The sequence below is a fragment of the Lactuca serriola genome, chromosome 1 (assembly GCF_051521515.1).
Source record: "Lactuca serriola cultivar US96UC23 chromosome 1, Lser_US96UC23_V15, whole genome shotgun sequence".
Classification (NCBI taxonomy): Eukaryota; Viridiplantae; Streptophyta; class Magnoliopsida; order Asterales; family Asteraceae; genus Lactuca; species Lactuca serriola.
The window spans coordinates 228,944,435-228,964,943 of record NC_136408.1 but is presented as its reverse complement, the minus strand read 5'-3'; the positions used below and the strand labels follow the sequence as shown (position 1 = coordinate 228,964,943).

The following is a 20,509-nucleotide window of genomic DNA, read 5'->3' as shown; positions in this document are numbered from 1 at the left end:
CTACTCATAGTCGCGATTTGGCAAATCAACTCGCGAGTCCCTTTGTGGACTCGCCGAGTTCTACCTTGTATACCATCGGGACAAAACGAATCAACTTGTTGAGTCCCTCTCTAGACTCGCTGATTTCCTTATTCTGTTTTGGCCATCTTAAAGTACTAAGCCCCTACTCTTCAGATCTAAGCTTCATACTTCATCTACATACTGGAAATGCCCTTTTAAGGGTAAAGTTTCCAACTTTACCCGTTATTAGTCCTTCTTAATGGGTTTACCTAAAACCCTAGTTATCTAGAACATAGATCTTCGTCCAAAAGCCATAATACTCCAAACTAAAGCATACTAACATAGATCTACGCTATAGACATCATTTGAAGATCTAAAGCTCCTAACTTTCATTCCATGCATGGCCTTTTGGGGCTTAAAAGGCCATAATAACACCTTAAAGATTGCATGGGGCTTCCATGGTCATAAATTTTGCACCTTTATGCCATGAAACCCCTTCTAGACCCCAACTCTGAAAAGTAGATCACTTGGCACTTCCATATCCCAAGGACTAAGCTTCTTGGATCAAAAACCCCATAAACCAACAAAGAAGAGATCTAACAAGCTATTAGGCAAGGTTGAGGCTTGCTTGCCAGAAAATGAAGACGATGAGATGTTGCTTCTGGATCTACAATCTTCTCCTAGAATCCTCTAGCTTCTTCTTCTTCTACAAGCTTCAAATCACACAAAGATCACTTAAAAATGGCTCACAAGCTCACACTTAGCTCTAGGGTTTCGTGGATTAGGGTTTGGGACTTAGAGGCTGGAAATGAGGCCATAAGGTGGGGATTAAGATGCTTAAATAGGGTGCAAAAGCCCGAAATTAGAGTTTCATCCTGACAACATACTCGTCGAGTCGAGGCTTCTCAACTCGTCGAGTAGGCGACTTAAATCCCGCGTCCAATCTTGTTTCTACTCGACGAGTCTGGGGCTCCCAACACGTCGAGTAGCTCTTCAAAAAAGAACAAATTATAATAAAATGCATACCAGGAATCAGATGTTACAAATAGTGATGCAGGTTAACCTTATAGTAGTTGATGATAAGTTGGAAATCATCAAGCTTTAGCTTTTAATGATTATGATATAGTTACCTATGTGAGAGAGAAGTGGGGTCGCTTCAAAGGGAACTGAATGGGAAAATGTCGTAAGAGCTCTTACAAAACTAGGCAAGTGTCCATGACCATAGCATACACATCAATGAGAACCTAACTAGGCCAGGGAGAATCATGTAAGATATGTACTAATTATTTACACAAATGGAGGAACAGTTCAAGGACATTGAGTCCACTGGTCTACTAGTAAAATAAATATGTACCTTAAGGGAAGGTTCAAAGGGTAACACCTACATATCCTATGCATGATTGAACTGCTGGATTTTACCAAAGCAGCTTGAAAATGTTGAAGCAATTTTCATTCATGTAGGGGACTGTTGGAAAATTAGTTTTACTAATTTTCAAAAATGGGTTTTTTCTATTTTTTAGCACAAATTTTGGACTCTAAATATAGTCAAAATGGACTATTGATTATATATTCATGTTCTCCTCCATGATATCTTCGTTTCGATATGTCACACATCCAAAACCGATTAAAAATGAATGACAAATTACTTGTCAAATTAGGGTAATTGGAAGAGAAAATAAAGGAGTTAAGTGAGCTTTAACTCATCCCACATTGGTGGGAGAATGAAAAGGAAATTGGTTTACAACTACAAAGACTAGCTATTTTTGTAAGATTAATAGAAATCAACGCTCTCTCTTGCGTGCGCATGCACACAGGGGGGTGCCAATGCGACCCAATTTGGTTTCGATTCATTGAACATGTGTGCGAGTGTGCGTTGTATGGGTACGAATGCACCATCGGTCGACCATAAAAGCTCAAGGACCTTTTTGTGATTATTTTCTTTTCGCTTAAAAGTTACAAACCCAAATTAAAAGCTATTAATAATAGATTTTGGTTTTGATCTATCAATTAATTATGTTATTTAATTTACTGATACGTTTTGATGTTATTTTGCAATTATTTTCTTTTCGCTTAACAGTTACAAACCCGAATTAAAAACTATTATAATAGATTTCGGTTTTGATCTATCAATTAATTATGTTATTTAATTGGCTGATACGTTTTGATGTTTAATGACATCAATGACGATTTATAGTATAAATAGAACCTCTCCTTGACTATTTAGTTTACACCGAATGAAATGAAATCAATCTCTTCCTCTCTTATGATTCTACTTCTTGTATCATCTCTTGTTGCAACCAAGGTAATTTCCAGATCAAGTGAGGGTTCGGGTGACCTAGAAAAGTCAATTACTACTGTTGTATCCTGAAAACAAACACCCATATAGGGCGAACTTGTTTTAAGGAAACTGTGTCAAACATAGGCATGAGTAACAATTTCTGATTTTTGTTCTTTGGTGCATTTTGGGTTATATTTTTTCTACACAGGGATATGATGGTTCAAATAGAATAGAAGCATCACAATCAAGGAATCACAATGGTTTAAAGGGTTGTCATGGTTGGGTTGAAAAGTCATAACAGTTGATCAAACTCTATATATACATATGTGTAAATATGATGTAAAAGTTGTTCCTGGTGTTGATAATAAAAGTCTTTGTTTTAGAATAGAACCATCTTCTCTTCTCATTCTTTATGTGTGTACAGAAGCATTTTGTTATTGTTTTTCTGGTTTGTATCCAACAAATGGTCTAAATGTGAACGAAAAATTTGAGTTTGAAGCTTTGTTAAACTTGCAAGGCCCCGTGACACAGATGTACACAAGATATCACACATCACCAAAGATACTTGCTCCCAATGCATTGTCTATAAAAAAAAATAAGCAACTTTACATGAATGATATGACTATAATTCGGTAGATTTGTTATACTACAATACTATAATGGGAACAAATGAAAGTTGGATGATATAAAAGAAAAGAAGATAAATACATGTTTTTACATCGGTCAACCGGCCACCGGACGGATATAATACTAGTCTAGAATGAAGCTACAGCTTTGAGTAAGTTGAAATAGAGGGTAAATTGGTAGTTGGTACCAAAACTGAACCGATCATCATATGCATCCACCTGAAAACCAGTAATTGTTTTCCAAATCGCTATATTCAATTTCCACACATAAACAAACCCTAGTCCAAACATCAATTTCAACATACCAAAAAACTCAGATGAACAAAAAAAACCCAGATAAACAGAATGTCCCATAATCTTTGTTCCTTTATGAAGAAAACCCAAATAAACAAACTGTTACCCTTATGAACAAAAGCTCCAATAATTGGAGACCTGCAGCCTATTCCATTGCCATCTAATCTTATATTAATCCCGCCTAACACAAAGAAACAAAAATCAAATTTACAAATAATTATTAAAGCAAAGCAAAACTTTAAAAATATTTAGATACCCTTTTAGCCTGTTCATGAAGATCTTGAGCCAGCTTTTCTTTTGTCACTACTTCAGTATTTGAACCATTCAATTGTCGGCGAATCTCCAGTATGTTAGCATGAGCAGTTGAAACTTGATCAATATAGCTACAGCCAATTTAAAAACATAAATTATTATTAACTTGAGAGAATAACAAAAGTAATTAATATCTCACAGATATAAAAGATGATCAACTTACAAATCCATATTTTGTTTAATTATTAGGGACTTGAGCTGGTTGCAGCAATCTTCAAGGCAAGTCTAAAAAATAACATAGAGGAGGACATTATTATTATTATTATTATTATTATTATTATTATTATTATTATTATTAGCCTAATAAGGAAGCAAAATATTGTTATATTAAAAATAAAAATGGGAATAGACCTTGACAGCCTCAGCAATCTCGCTTATGTCATCTCCAATATACTCCATTCCAGTCCCTTTGAATGGAATTTTTGTGCTTACAATGTTAACAAAAACGCCAATTTTTTCCTGCATCTTATTAATTTTGTATCTTTTCCACCTTAAAATTCCATAGCAACAAATTAAAAAAATTGCTAGTAAAAGTGAAGATTGAAAAACATAAAACAACTCTTACTTGATTCTCTTCATGGCAGTTGTGGTGACAACATCAGCATCTTGCTCAAACAGCAGTGGCACACGGTTTGCAAACCGGAAGATATTTATACCCTACAATTTTCAAACGTGAAAATCTTTTTACTTATCATTAATTAGTGTGATTTTACACAAAATTTATATAATAACTCACCTGCTTGAAGTATTCTCCTCCCAGACTAACTCCAGCTTCTATAATGAACGGGTGTCCTTGATATACTTGAGCTCTGAAATGTAGCCATTTTTTAAACATGGTTGATTATGAGTTTATTTTAGATATGGATGGATTTTTACCTTTTTGCAGTATGTGTTGCAACCACGTTCGGCTGCAGCACCTTATATATACTCTCGCCAAAGTAGTTCTCTCCTAAAGGTGCAAGACACTAGAAAGAAGCAACATTAAGTTGTTTTTATGAGCTTAATGGGTGAAGCTCTTAGATAGATATATGTTTAGAGGAGGAAACAGTATCATACATTGCTACTAGGATCATCAAATTTGGTATGTTGAAACAACTGATGCATGCAAGCAATTTGTTGGAGAGTCAAAGAGTTGACTTGTGTTTCGGAGGTGACATCCGGACCCATTTTTGCTATATAAATAAAACATCATCATGATAAAGATTAACTTTTAAAAAACAAGTGAGTGTGTACTAAAATTGTTTTAAATATACCGATTAATCTTTTAGCTTGTGCCTTGGGAATGTTAACAAATTCATGCTGAAGAAACTCCAGAAGATTCTGATTTTTAGTTTGACCAATCAGGCGTTGGATGATATGCAGTGAATCAACGGCTAATGGATGGTACTTTGTTTCTACAGGAACTGGAGGCATTTCCTCCGTCAATCTTGGATAACTTTTCTCCACCACACCATTACCATTTTCACTACAGGAAAACAAACTTTAATCAACAAACAAGATGTGAAATTATGCTTTTATACAAAAAGACTCTACTCACTCTGGTGTAACTGCAACAAATCGAAACTTGAATTCTGCATAAGGAGTAATAACTGCCATTTGGCGCATATACTCCAATATCTTCGACTGCATACATAAATCATATATACATATATGTTAATGTTAATTTAAGAGATAATTACATTGAACAAAAATGATACATGATTTACATACACCGTATGCTGTCCAGTTTCCCTCAATTACAACTTTGATCTCAGCTCCATGCCAATTCTCCATGCCACCTATCTTTTCATGTAAATGGATATGGGGAGTGTTTCTGATCATGGAAAATTTTCAATCAAAAGATTATAATATTAATTCAAAAAAATAACATTTAAGAACAATACCTATAAATGTCTACATCCAGAATGCAGCGCGTAGCGTAATTTTCATTCTTCATCGATGAGCATATCTCAATAGGTTCTCCTGTACTCATCTTTGACCATATTGATACCTGAAAGACACAAATATACATCATCACCATGACATATAAAAGTTAGATTGAAAGAACCAAACAAATATATACCATTTTTGCACCACCAAGTCCGAATTTTCCACGTGTTTGCTTCACCCCATACTTTTTCCTCAATAAAACTGCATCATCTTTATATGTTAGCTAGAAAGAGTAACATGACAATGCTATAGAAAGAAACTTAAACTACAACTTATTGGATAACTAAACCTCGTCCAAACATATTCGGGATAGCATCATGGGGCATTCCTTTTCCATTATCCTACATACAAATTTCAAAATGTATGATAATTTATGGGAGTAAATTAAAGATGAAACTAATACAGCAACACAAGGTTTGAAATGGAAAATATTATGTTATCTTCACACCATACAAGTCACCCTGTAATAATAACCTGAGGGGCCCTTGATGGGTTTTGCAGCAGTTTTCTTCCCAAGTGCTGAATTTTTGCCAAGCCGTTTCTGATAAGATAATAACAAGAAAAATGACTTATGTGAAAGTTTAAATAGAATTTAGTGTTTCAAATCAGTGTATACAAACCTCACTATCCTTTACTGTCTCAACATCGTCATCAATCATGCTTCTATTAATCTCCTCACTGTGATACATACAAAAAACAATATGATAAAAATACAACTATAACATATACTATTATTAACACTTACATTGTTACTTCGACCCTTGGAAGCTCCCCAATGGACTCTGCAGAATCAAGTGCATTTTCAACAAGTTCTCGCACCGTACTCAGAAGCGATTTTCCAGGCTGAAACTCAAATACAACATATAAAACGTTAAATACATAACAACAACTAATTGCCTTTGATGTTTTATAGTATCTCGTAATAGATCACATCAAGTCAAGTTATACTCAATCATTCATAACAAAACATATACGAGATTACGCAATACGTTGTCAAACCCAGCAATGTTCTTATTCTCTGCAAAGAACTCAGCAAGAGTCTCCGAAACAACCAAAGGACACTCTGAAAGAACCAAAGGAGACTCTGAAACAACCAAAAGTTGAAATTAAACTACAATCAATACTATTGTACCATTGACCTCGGTCATCTAACAAAGTATGGATGATGACCACAATCTCTTCTAGACAGTCCATTGGAACATTGGTAAACTCGCAATCTGTAGGTGTTATTGAATCATGCAATCCGAGAGTATGGATTGTGCGTTCATTTGAGTACTCTAGCCCCCTCATGGTTGCCTTGTTAACATATATTGCCAACGAATCCTCGAGGCAACATTATCTACTTGTTCTTACAGAGATCCTTTAGGATAAGTTCCTTGAATTTATCATTTAAGGATTGAAGAGTGAGAATAACGGGAATGTGTAATTGGGAGTAATCTGTTTGGTGTAGTATTTGATGGGTTTTGGTCATAAGAACATCCTATGTGCTCATACAAACCCTAATGCTTGGATCTAGGTTTCTATATTGTACATGCAATTTGTCCAAGACTATAAACCCTAGATCTAGTATATGATAATCAATATAACATATAAATTAGAGTTTAGATCATACCTTGATTGTCGGGGTCTATGTGGACGACCTGATTGTGACAGGTTCAAGTGAAGAATTAGTTACTGAGTTTAAAAGAAGGATGTTGAAGTTTTGTTATATGAGTGACTTGGGAACCTTATCCTACTACCTAGGGATAGAAGTTCACCAAGACAAGGATGGCATCACAATCGGTCAAGCGGGGTATGCTAAGAAGATTTTGCAAATAGCAGGCATGGGAGAGTGCAACCCATCTCAATATCCAATGGAACCCCGACTGGGTTTGAAAAAAGACGAAGATGGAATACCAGTCAATGCCACCGAGTATCGACGCCTCATTGGAAGTCTTCGCTATCTCATCCACTCAAGACCTGATTTGAGCTACTCAGTTGGAGTAGTAAGTAGATACATGGAATCACCAAAGCAGAGCCACCTCAAAGCAGTCAAACACATTTTGAGGTACATAAAGGGGATAACCAATTTTGGTCTAATGTACAAGAAAGGTGGTGATAAAAGGCTTATTGGATTCAGTGATAGTAGTCATGGAATGGATATCGATGGTAGAAAGAGTACAACAGGAATGATTTTCTATCTATCTGGTAATCCAATCACATGGTCGTCCCAGAAACAACACACTGTGGCCCTATCTTCCTGTGAAGCAGAGTTTATGGCAGCAACTGCAACAGCATGCCAAGCACTTTGGCTAAGGAGTCTCCTCAAAGAATTGACCGGTTGGAAGGAAGAATGTGTCTGGATGTATGTAGACAACAAGTCAGCCATAGCTCTTATGCAGAATCTTGTTTTCCATGGGAGGAGTAAGCAGATTGACACCAAGTTCCATTTCATACGGGGTTGTATTGAAAGGAAACAAATTGATGTGAAACACGTAAGTGGTGAAGAACAAAGAGCAGATCCCTTGACAAAAGCTTTGCCAAGACTCAAGTTCTTAGAGATGAGAAACCTTTTGGGAGTCATAAGACTTGAGGACAAAGTTCAGAATTAAGGGGAAGTATGTGGAGGAAAAAGTAATTCTGACATGGTCTTTTATAGACCTTGTCAATAGGAATAAGTGACTTAGTTGCCACCTAGTTAGGAGCCCACGTTTTTCAGTTTTTTTAGCTTAGCAGTTTTTCCTTTGCTTATTATTTAAAGCTTTGTAAGTTTCTTGTTTTATTATTAGAAATAAGAAGAAGAAAATCTGGGAATCTTTTCCCTGCAGCTCTGTGCTTTGCTTTATTTGGGTATATTCTTTTTGATCAAAACAGGGGCCTGCACCTACAAAAAAATATTTAGATACCTCTTTAAACTCCTTAGTCCTCATGAAGATCTTGAGCCAGCTTTTCTTTTGTCACTACTTTAGCATCTGGACCATTCAAGTCTGGGCGAATCTCCATTATGTTAGCCCAAGCAGTTGAAGCTTGATCAATGTAGCTACAGCCAATATAAAAACATAAAATATTATCTACTTGAGAGAAAAACAAAAGTAATTAATATTTCACAGATATAAAATATGATCAACTTACAATCCCATATTTGTTTCAAGGTTTTTCCTAATTCTGTGCGACTTGAGCTGGTTGCAGCAATCTTCAAGACAAGTCTAAAAAATAACATAAAGGACATTATTATTATTATTATTATTATTATTATTATTATTATTATTATTATTATTATTCGCCTAATAAATAAAAATTACTATTATTATATTATATTAAAAATAAAATTGAGAATAGACCTTGACAGCCTCAACAATCTTGCTTATGTCATCTCCAATATACTCCATTCCAGTCCCTTTGAACGGAATTTTTGTGCTTACAATGTTAACAAAAACACCAATTTTTTCATGCATCTTATTAATTTTGTATCTTTTCCACCTGAAAATTCCATAACAACAAATTAAAAAATTGCTAGTAAAAGTGAAGATTAGAAAACTTAAAGCAACTTTACTCTTACTTGATTCCCGTCATGGCAGTTGTGGTGACAACATCAGCATCTTGCTCAAACAGCAGTGGAACACAATTTGCAAACCGGAAGATGTTTATACCCTAGAATTTTCAAACATATATCTTTTGTGAAAATCTTTTTACTTATTATTAATTAGTGTGATTTTACACAAAATCACACACACAGAAACAAACTCACTCAACTCACCTTCTTGAAGTTTTCTCCTCCCAAACTAACTCCAGCTTCTATAATGAACAGGTGTACTTGATATACTTGAGCTCTGAAATGTAGCCATTTTTTAATACATGGTTGGTTATGAGTGTATTTTTAAGATATGGTTGGATTTTTACCTTTTTGCGGTATATGTTGCAACCATCTTCGGCTGCAACACCTTATATATACCCTCGCAAAAGGATTCATCTCCTAAAGGTGCAAGACACTAGAAAGAAGCAGGGCATTAAGTTATTTTTATGAGCTTAATCCTATTGATAGATATATGTTTAGAGGAGGAAACAATATCATACATTGCCACTAGGATCATCAAATTTGGTATGTTGAAACAACTGATGCATGCAAGCAATTTGTGGGAGAGTCAAAGAGTTGGCTTGTGTTTCGGAGGTGACATCGGGAGCCATTTTTGCTGTATAAATAAAGAGAAATTAAATATCCTCCTACTTTTTGTTCCTACTATCCTCCTACTTATTTTAGATGGTGACAAGTGTCATTAAATTTAATTTAAATTTGATTGAGATTTTAATTTTGTACACTTGTCATCATCTTAAATAGGTAGGAAGAAAAGTAGGAATAAAATGTAGGAAGATATTTAATTTCTCATAAATAAAACATCATTATGATAAATATCAACTTTTAAAAAACAAGTGAGTGTGCAGTAAAATGGTTTGATACATACTGATTAATCTTTTAGCTTGTGCCTTGGGAATGTTAACAAATTGATGCTGAAGAAACTCCAAAAGATTCTGATGTTCAGTTTGACCAATCAGGCATTGGATGATACTCAGCGAATCCACGGCAATGGATGGTACTTTGTTTTATGAAACAACCCAAGAACAGAGCCCACTCAAGACCTAAACGAGTTATTCAAAAGCAGGCTTGATTCCGTGAGTAAGTTCCAAGGCAGAAACAAAAGAAGGAATAAGTCAAGGGACGTTGGAAGCAAGTTAACCCAGTCCCTGAATTGTTGCATGTTTTTTCTACTAGTATTTCCCATGTTCTCTATTATTTTCCCTATTTTCTAGCTGCAAATTAGGAACTCTTTGATTATTTAAGTTCATGTATTTTCATTTCAAGAAAGATATCACAGAAAATTGCTCCAAGTCTCTTGTACTTCTTAATTCTTGAGAGATTAGCCCTCTCGAACGTGGCTCTATCATTTGGTGCTTTCATTGCTCGTTCTCACCATGCCTCCTCGAAAAGAAGTTCCAACTCTTGAAGAAACAATGGCTGCCATGCTGGAAAAGCTCGACCACCTCCTCACTACAACCACAAACTCCTCCCAACAACAAAACAAGAACCATGAAGTATTAGCGTCGCAAAGCAAACTGAGACAACTGCCAACCTTGTCATAGACATAACTAAACTAGAAAATCTCGAAACACCACCCAAAATCGAGAATATCAATACACACCCACCACATAACAATGCTCCCTGACCCCGAAGATCCTTCTTCCAAACTTTGATGGCACCAACCCATTGGATTGGATCTTCCTAGCCAATAATTACTTCAACTACTATGCCATACCACCTCAACAACGTGTTCCGTTAACCGTAATCTACTTCACCGGTGACGCTCTTAGTTGGTACAAACCATAGTTGTCAAAATCACGATCCGCATCGTAGGATCATACGATCCTAAGTATGAAAAACGATCCGGATCGTAAATGAATCGTATTTGGGGTAGCATCGTAGGATTGTAGGATCGGGATCTGATCCGATCCTATCTTCGCTTGCATTTTTTTTTTGCAAATGAATTTTTTTTACTAATTTATCGTTTTTCATTTTGTATTGTGACTTATGACTAATATTTTGAAGTTTTTATAAATTTTGAACAAAAAATTGAATTTTTGAAATATTTTTCATGTTTAAAAATTATAAATTAAAATTATATTTTATCTTGTGGGATCTTAGGATTCCGATCTCGATCTTGCAAACTCAAAAAGGATCCTACGTAGGATCCCGATCTTGACAACCTGGGTACAAACACCTAGCTAACAACAATCTATTGGGATCATGGCAAGCATATGGTTTGACAAAGCTTATAGAAGACAAACTTGGCACAAATCGCAACCGTTACCAAACAAACTCACGCCTACACTTACAAACACCAAACACCACCGCCAACCGAACACCCTCAACTTATAGAAGACAAATTTGGGTATACTCTTTTTGATCAAAACAGGGGCTCTTTTGTAATCTATCTTAGTGTGTGAAATAACAGCAGAATAGTTTCACATCTCTTTCTCTTTTCTTCTTTCCTGTCGTGTACAACAGCAAAAGGAGAATAGTTGTTTTGTTTTCTTTCTTATTTGATCAGAAGTTGTAGGGCCTGAACCAATACCCTCACGTCCCGCTCTATGAAAAAACTCGATAGCTTCTCTCCACACCATGGTTTTTCACCACCAACCCACCAAAGAAACATCAACAAAACAACAAGACCACGATGACCCCACCATTCAATCCATACTCACAAAATTTTCATTAGTATTTGAGACCCCACACACACTACCCCCATCTAGAGAAAACGGTCACCAAATTCTAATTCTTTCCCAACTCAAAGCTGGTTAACGTCAAACGGTACCGATACCCGACCACATTTCCAAAAACAGATCATGACCACTCTCATTACTGAAATGCTCAAAGATGGCACAATTCAACCAAGCCAAAGCCCTTACTCAAAGATCAGTGGGTGTTTCAGCAGACTCCGAGAAGTTACACACAATCCAAGCATGGCCCAGACCTAATTCTTTAACCACCTTGCGAGCTTTTCTTGGTTTAACAGGTTTTTACCGACGGTTTGTTCAAGGATATGTGACGATAGCAGCTCCACTGACTGATCTGTTGAAAAGTTGAAAACTCCTTCATTCCAATGAACACCAAAAGCAAACACAGCACTCCAAGCTCTTAAAACAGCAAGGACATCACTTCTCATACTTGCTCTCCCAGATTTCTCGTCACCGTTTGATGTCACATCCGATGCATTGGGTTATGCCATTGGATTTTTTAGCAAGAATATGTGCACCCGAATGCAAGCAAATTCCACTTATGTTCGTGAGTTATACGCTATCACTGAAGCTGTTAAAAAATGGAGACAATATCTATTGGGTCCACGATTTCGCATCTTTACCGATCAACACAGTGTCAAGCATCTCCTCACACAAGTAATACAAACTCCCGAGCAACATAAATGGGTGACCAAGCTGTTGGGATATGATTTTGAGCTGCATTATAAACCCCGAACAGAAAACCGAGTTGCTGATGCGCTTAGTCGCGTTGAATTTCACTCTATGCTAGCACTATCCGCCTCCACAACAACATGGCTAAATGATCTCCGTGACTACTACAAAACCGCAGATGGGAAAACATTCATCGACCACCTCCGAAAACAACCAAACAATCTTAGCAACTACACCTTTCGCGACAATATGGTTCATGCACATGGTCGCTTATTTGTTCCAACTACACATTTCAGCAGTCAAACAAAACCTTCTGCATAAATTTCATTCTTCCACATTGGGGGGACACTCAGGCGTCAATGCAACAACTAGAAGGTTGGCTGCACAATTCTTCTGGCCACAAATGAAAAAAGAGATTGCCCATTTCATTAAAAGTTGCCACATATGCCAAACAACCAAACCAATAAACCACAAACCATATGGCTTGCTCCAACCCTTACCAACGCCAGGTAACCCATGGGAAGACATATCCATGGATTTCATCACCCAACTCCCACCATCTAATGGCGAAACCGCAATTTGGGTAATCGTTGATCATCTTATAACCAAATTTGCACATTTTTTAGCGTTACCAAACCAATTCAACGCACCTTCTCTAGCAACACTCTTCTTAAGAGACATTTATCGTTTACATGGCTTCCCGAAGACAATCGTCTCCGATCGTGATCCAATTTTCCCTTAGTAAATTTTGGAAGCAATTGTTCTCTCAACTTGGTACACGACTTCTACATTCAAGTGCTTACCACCCTCAAACGGTCAAACCGAAGTTGTCAACCGTAGTTTAGAATCGTATCTTCGGACATTTGTATATGATGAACCACGAGCTTGGAACCGCTATCTCTATCTAGCGGAATTTTGGTATAATACAAGTCATCACATGTCAATCAATATGACGCCATTCAAAGCCCTTTACGGTAAAGATGTCACAGCACTCCATGATTACAAAGCCGGCGATGCAAACATTGCTTCAATCGACAATTCCCTTCTCGAGCACCAACGATTGATCAAGCTCCTTAAGGAATCACTCATACGTTCCCAACAGAAAATGATCAAAAAAGCAAACAAGCATCACATGGAGAAACACTTTGATGTTGGGGATTTCGTCTACCTGAACAGAGCCCATTGGATAACGTGTCAAACAATGGCTCCTCATTCTCATTGGCCCACTCAAGACCTAAACGAGTTGTTCAAAAGCAGGCTCGATTCCGTGAGTAAGTTCCAAGGCAGAAACAGAAGAAGGAATAAGTCAAGGGACGTTGGAAGCAAGTCAACCCAGTCCCTGAATTGTTGCATGTTTTTTCTACTAGTATTTCCCATGTTCTCTATTATTTTGCCTATTTTCTAGCTGCAAATTAGGAACTCTTTGATTATTTAAGTTCATGTATTTTCATTTCAAGAAAGATATCACAGAAAATTGCTCCAAGTCACTTGTTCTTCTTCTTAATTCTTGGGAGATTAGCCCTCTCGAACGTGGCTCTATCATTTTACCTGTGAGATCGCAGGGACGAAGATTGAAGACCTGATGAACGGCTTGAAGATACAAATCTTTTACGTGATGTGGTTTAAACAATTTATGGTTTGCATCGTGCGTATAAATAGTGATAAGAGGGTAATTGGGTAAACTTCAAATAAATTCAAATAAATAGTGAATGGAGATTAATTTCAACTTTTAATTGGTTCTTTCAGAGTCTCCGTTGGTTTTTTCAGAGTCTCTTGCTGAGTTCTTTGCCGAGAATAAGAACATTGTTGGGTTTGACAACGTAAGTTCTATTGTGTAATCTAGTACATGTTTTGTTCGTTTTGTTATGAAAGATTCAGTATAACTTTACTTGATGTGATCTATTCCGACATACTATAAAACATGAACGGCAATTAGTTGGCCTTAGGGTTGTTATGTATTTAACGTTTTATAATTATATAATTGTATTTGAGTTTCAGCATGGAAAATCGCTTTACAGTACGGTGAAAGAACTTGTTGAAAATGCACTTGATTCTGCAGAGTCCATTCAGGAGCTTCCATCCGTCGAAGTAACATTGTAAGTGTTAATAATATTAGTATATATATGTTATATGCTATATAGTTGTATTTTTATTATATTGTTTTTTATATCACAGTGAAGAGCTTAATAGAAGCAAGTTCAATTCCATGATTGATGACGATTTTGAGACATTAAAGGATAGTAAGGTGAGGTTTGTATACACACATCTGTGAATAGATTTGATGAATTCTATTTAAACTTTCAAATAAATCATTTTTCTTGTTATAATCTTATCAGAAACGGCTTGGCAAAAATTCAGCACTTGGGAAGAAAACTGCTGCAGAACCCATGAAGGGCCCCTCAGGTTATTACAGGGTGACTTGTATGGTGTGAAGATAACATAATATTTTCCATTTCAAACCTTGTATTATTGTATTACTTTCATGTTTTACTCCCATAAATTATTATATATACATTTTGAAATTTGTATGTAGGATAATGGAAAAGGAATGCCCCATGATGCAATCCCCAATATGTTTGGACAAGGTTTAGTTATTTAATATATATCCCCATAAATAAGTTGTACGTAGTTAATGTTTCTGTCTGTAGCATTGTGTCATGTTACTTTTTCTAACATATTAAAGATGATGGTTGCAGTTTTATTTAGGAAAAAATATGGGGTGAAACAAACACGTGGAAAATTCGGACTTGGTGGTGCAAAAATGGTATATATTTGAATCTAATTTTTATATTTCTCTTATGACGATGATGTATATTTGTGTCTTTCAGGTATCAATATGATCAAAGATGAGTACAGGAGAACCTATTGAGATATACTCATCAATGAAGAATGAAAATTACGCTACGCACTGCACTCTGGATGTAGACATTGATAGGTATTGTTCATAGCCTCTCTGATAAAAGGATGCTGAGTTAAATATTATTTTTTTGACATGTGCTATTGGTGTTATAATATTTTGATCAGAAACGTTCCCCGTATCCATTTACATGAGAAGATAGGTGGCATGGAGAATTGGCATGGAGCTGAGATCAAAGTTGTAATTGAAGGAAACTGGACAACATATGGTGTATGTAAATCATGTATCATTTTTGTTCAATGTAATTATCTCTTAAATTAACATATATGTATATATGATTTATGTTTGCAGTCAAAGATATTGGAGTATATGCGCCAAATGGCAGTTATTACTCCTTATGCGGAATTCAAGTTTCGATTTGTTGCAGTTACACCAGAGTGAGTAGAGTCTTTTTGTATAAAAGCATAATTTCACATCTTGTTTGTTGATTAAAGTTTGTTTTCCTGTAGTGAAAATGGTAATGGTGTGGTGGAGAAAAGTTATCCAAGATTGACGGAGGAAATGCCTCCAGTTCCTGTAGAAACAAAGTACCATCCATTAGCCGTTGATTCACTGCATATCATCCAACGCCTGATTGGTCAAACTAAAAATCAGAATCTTCTGGAGTTTCTTCAGCATGAATTTGTTAACATTCCCAAGGCACAAGCTCAAAGATTAATCGGTATGTATCAAACAATTTTACTACACACTCACTTGTTTTTTAAAAGTTAATATTTATCATGATGATGTTTTATTTATACAGCAAAAATGGCTCCCGATGTCACCTCCGAAACACAAGCCAACTCTTTGACTCTCCCACAAATTGCTTGCATGAATCAGTTGTTTCAACATACCAAATTTGATGATCCTAGTGGCAATGTATGGTACTGTTTCCTCCTCTAAACATATATCTATCTAAGTGCTTCACCCATTAAGCTCATAAAAACAACTTAATGCTGCTTCTTTCTAGTGTCTTACACCTTTAGGAGATGAATCCTTTTGCGAGGGTATATATAAGGTGCTGCAGCCGAAGATGGTTGCAACATACACTGCAAAAAGGTAAAAATCCATTCCATCCATATCTTAAAAATACACTCATAATCAAGCATGTATTAAAAAATGGCTACATTTCAGTGCTCAAGTATATCAAGGACACCCGTTCATTGTAGAAGCTGGAGTTAGTCTGGGAGGAAAATACTTCACGCAGGTGGGTTGAGTGAGTTTGTTTCTGTGTGTGTGATTTGTGTAAAATCACACTAATTAATAATAATAATAATAATATTTTTACGTTTGAAAATTCTAGGGTATAAATATCTTCCGGTTTGCAAACCGTGTTCCGTTGCTGTTTGAGCAAGATGCTGATGTTGTCACCACAACTGCCATGAAGAGAATCAAGTAAGAGTTGTTTTATGTTTTTCAATCTTCACTTTTACTAGCAATTTTTTAATTTGTTGCTATGGAATTTTAAGGTGGAAAAGATACAAAATTAATAAGATGCAGGAAAAAATTGGTGTTTTTGTTAACATTGTAAGCACAAAAATTCCATTCAAAGGGACTGGAATGGAGTATATTGGAGATGACGTAAGCAAGATTATTGCTAAGGCTGTCAAGGTCTATTCTCAATTTTATTTTTATTTTTAATATAATATAATAATGTTAATTTTTATTTTGCTTCCTTATTAGGCTAATAATAATAATAATGTCCTCCTCTATGTTATCTTTTAGACTTGCCTTGAAGATTGCTGCAACCAGCTCAAGTCCCTAATAATTAAACAAAATATGGATTTGTAAGTTGATCATCTTTCATATCTGTGAGATATTAATTACTTTTGTTTTTTTTCTCTCTCAAGTTGCTAATAGTTTATGTTTTTATATTGGCTGTAGCTACATTGATCAAGCTGCAACTGCTTGTGCTAGCATAACGGAGATTGGCCGAGATTTGAATGGTCCAGATACTAAAGTATGGACAAAAGAAGAGCTGGTTCGAGATTTTCGTGAAGATTGTAAAAAGGTATCTAAATATTTTAAAGTTTTGCTTTGCTTTAATAATTATTTCTAAATTTGATTTTTGTTTCTTTGTGTTAGGCGGGATTAATAACAGATTAGATGGCAATGGAATCGATGCTTTTTGGAGCTTTTGTTCATATGAGTAACAGTTTGCATCAGAAAGGAACAATGGTTATGTGACTTTTTGTTTTCTTTTGTTCATGTGGGTTTTTTGGATGTTTGAATTAGGGTTTGTTTATGTCACTACTACAAAAAAGAGTAATACCGACGGCCAAATCCGTCGATAATCTGTTGCTCATACTCTTACCGACGGAATTGTAACAGACCCAAATCCGTCGGTATATTCTTGTCGCTAATTGTTTGTAAAGGATTTCCGACGGCTACGGCAAATTTTTAGCGACGGATTTTTCCTTTGGTGATTAGTAACGGATGACCGACAGAATATTTTTTGCAACGGATTACCGACGGAATATGTTTGCAACAGATTAGCAACGGTTTTCAACGGATTACCGACGGAATCTGGAATAACTTACTAACGGATTACCCACAGAATCTAGGAATAACTCACTAACGGATTACCGACAGATTTTGTTGTGACTGATTAGCGATGGATTTTGGCATTATTAGAAAAAATACATAAATTCATGAAAGAATAAAAGATAATTACATATTCAAAACAGAAAAAATCTTAAAACATTCATCAAATTTTATATTTTAAAACCAACAAAAATAAAAGTAAAAAAGTCCAATACTAGACGCACATTAAATCCATACTTGACACACTTTACAGCTACATAAGTGGATTCAAACCCTACACAATTGAAAAATAAATATAAGTTTTAAAATTAACCTTGACAAGAACTATTTTGTTTGTCAATCTATTATTGTTGCTCCCAAGATCGATTTGCAAACCTCCACTTAGCAGCAAACTAATTGTTTCCAAGTCACTCGGTAGATTGATTGTCTATAGACAATAATTTACAAACTTAAATTTTTTAAAGCAGGTTTATAAAGGTAAATGATATGCTAAATAACTAATAAGTACTTAATGTATGACCTTTTGCTGAGTAAAGATGTATGTGGTTCCTCTTAGCTGCAAAATTGATATGATCGAGTCAAAGCCTATAGTTTCCCTCGGCAACACCTATACAACTTCTATAAAGTGGTAAAAAGCAACAAAAAACAGAAACAATACTATCCCCATTAAGCCTTAAACATTTTATGACTACAGCATTTTGTGTGAAAACAAAGACCATAGTCAATTCAAACATCTATATATATATATATATATATATATATATATATATATATATATATATATATATATATATATATATATATATATATATATATATATATATATATATATATATATATATATATATATGAATTTATTGTTTGTTGTAACTATATATAAAGGAATATCTTATTTTTATTATCTGATGAAAATATCTTGCTCTTTACTGAAAAAAGAAGCCTTGAATTGAATTCCTTCCACCTTGCCTTACAAGTAGTGAAATCCATCCTGAAATTTATAGGATTCCGAGGGAACTGAATTCCAACCATTTGGCAACCAAAACAAGCCTGGAATTAAATTCCGTTCATTTGAAAAAAAAAAAAAAAGGTTAAAGATCTTTAACTACTATAAACACAATGATCCATGAGGAAAATGAAGCACAAACTCTAGACGAGTTGATAAAGAAGATAAAGTTGTATCATGAAGATGATATTGATACCTGTATAATATTGACTAACTGCTTAGTTGCCCATCCAAATAGAAGAAAAAAGTAATGCAAAATTTATCAAACTTTGTCATGCAGCACCAAGGAAAACCTACATTTTCATAAAAAATCACATCTGTACAAATTTAACCAAAAAAAATATGGCACCATATAGATTCAGCCTTACATTGGATCTTTTCCAACTCCTTTGCAAGAAGAAACAAAGTTATGTAAAGAACCTGTAGGATCAAGATCAAAAACTTCACTTCATAACTCTAGTATACTTTGTATTGAACAATAAATGTGTAAAAAAAATTAAAATAACCAACTGGTGTTGTCTTTCACATCTTTATGATTATTTTTTCCAACCAAGAAAGTGCTGCAATATTCAAAAAGGCTCCCATAAGCTCACAATCACAACTCAAAAGACAGAAAATAGATGAAAGGGTATTTTTGTAAATACACATTTAAAACCAGTGGCTGGCAATATCCAAAGCAAGCAAAGACAAGAAAACAAAGCTAGGCCTGGAAAGTTAACAAGCAAGGATGTTAGATTTATCATTTATGCATGGAAGTTCAAATATAGAAGTAATTAAAGGTAAAAATTAAAACTTGTAGAGTCGAGAGAGAATAACCAGAAGACATGTAGTACTTATCCTGAGAGATGCCAAATTATTGTTATTAATTTGGATTAGAGTTAAAGAGCATCAAGAGAGATTAGGGGGATAGATAAAAAATAAAAAAAAAAACAAAAAAATGTGAAGACTTCAACAAGAACTTGTTATAACACATATATGTGCAATATCCAGAACTGCTCCAAATGTTAAAACTACAAGGGTGTCGTAGCAAATGACAAAAATTAAATCGAGAGTAGAGTATGAAAATCCTTAAAACGGCTAGAATTGAAATAATAAAAAGATAGCATTGTCTAGAATGAAGAAGATAATGGTAATCAAGGACCAGTTAAACCAAGGCACATGAGTGTTTGTAGTTGCAGAGTTCTGTGAAGATGTAGAAGTCATTGAGGATGTGGCATGGGCATGCTGACCGGGCATGGGCCTGGGCCTTGACCATGGAGACATTTGCTGATGTGGCTGAGAAAACTATGCCGACTGACTTTGACCAGGAGGCAAGCCTTGTCCCAGTGGACGAAATTTTCCTTGCTGAGGTGGAACCAAAAACCGAAACTGTAGCAAAGCAAAACCATCGATATTCATCTATAAACATCTATTGAACAATCTATCAAGATTCAAGATTCAAGGGCAATATAAATTTTACTGAGTTTTCATATATTTAGAAGAATAAATGAAGCTTAAGATTTTTCTTACATTCCTCTTACTATTGCAAATTCACTTCATTGAAAATCATAGAATTTATAAGGTAAAAGACAAAATGCAATTGTTCCTTGTTGAGAGAGAGAGAGAGAGAGAGAGAGAGAGAGAGAGAGAGAGAGAGAGAGAGAGAGAGAGAGAGAGAGAGAGAGAGAGAGAGAGAGAGAGAGAGAGAG

General features: G+C 35.3%; 2 protein-coding genes and 1 pseudogene across 3 annotated transcripts; 1 reads left to right on the top strand and 2 right to left on the bottom strand.

The window, feature by feature from the left end:
- Positions 1-3,661: 3,661 nt before the first annotated feature.
- Positions 3,662-6,460, bottom strand: LOC145049761 (DNA topoisomerase 6 subunit B-like). The gene is made up of 16 exons (XM_078998126.1): positions 6,429-6,460; positions 6,185-6,282; positions 6,060-6,117; positions 5,888-5,980; positions 5,729-5,780; positions 5,573-5,640; positions 5,394-5,500; positions 5,221-5,323; positions 5,048-5,133; positions 4,764-4,975; positions 4,567-4,682; positions 4,387-4,475; positions 4,247-4,319; positions 4,076-4,167; positions 3,862-4,000; positions 3,662-3,735 (listed from the first exon to the last, which is right to left on the bottom strand). Exons 3-16 carry the CDS (start codon positions 6,096-6,098, stop codon positions 3,670-3,672), a joined length of 1,335 nt encoding a protein of 444 aa, XP_078854252.1. The 5' UTR covers positions 6,099-6,117; positions 6,185-6,282; positions 6,429-6,460; the 3' UTR covers positions 3,662-3,669.
- Positions 6,461-6,469: 9 nt separating this feature from the next.
- Positions 6,470-17,820, top strand: LOC145066495 (DNA topoisomerase 6 subunit B-like; annotated as a pseudogene). Its single transcript, XR_013688761.1, has 19 exons — positions 6,470-6,538; positions 14,148-14,198; positions 14,377-14,474; positions 14,554-14,623; positions 14,715-14,804; positions 14,912-14,963; positions 15,075-15,142; positions 15,207-15,313; positions 15,403-15,505; positions 15,587-15,672; positions 15,745-15,956; positions 16,038-16,153; positions 16,245-16,333; positions 16,409-16,481; positions 16,578-16,669; positions 16,744-16,885; positions 17,000-17,061; positions 17,159-17,285; positions 17,360-17,820. The product of XR_013688761.1 is annotated as a DNA topoisomerase 6 subunit B-like (transcript).
- Positions 8,338-9,603, bottom strand: LOC145096477 (DNA topoisomerase 6 subunit B-like). Its single transcript, XM_079034102.1, has 7 exons — positions 9,493-9,603; positions 9,319-9,407; positions 9,176-9,248; positions 8,978-9,069; positions 8,760-8,898; positions 8,551-8,624; positions 8,338-8,458 (listed from the first exon to the last, which is right to left on the bottom strand). The coding sequence occupies exons 1-7, from the start codon at positions 9,601-9,603 to the stop codon at positions 8,338-8,340; spliced, it is 699 nt and encodes a 232-aa protein (XP_078890228.1).
- Positions 17,821-20,509: the final 2,689 nt, after the last annotated feature.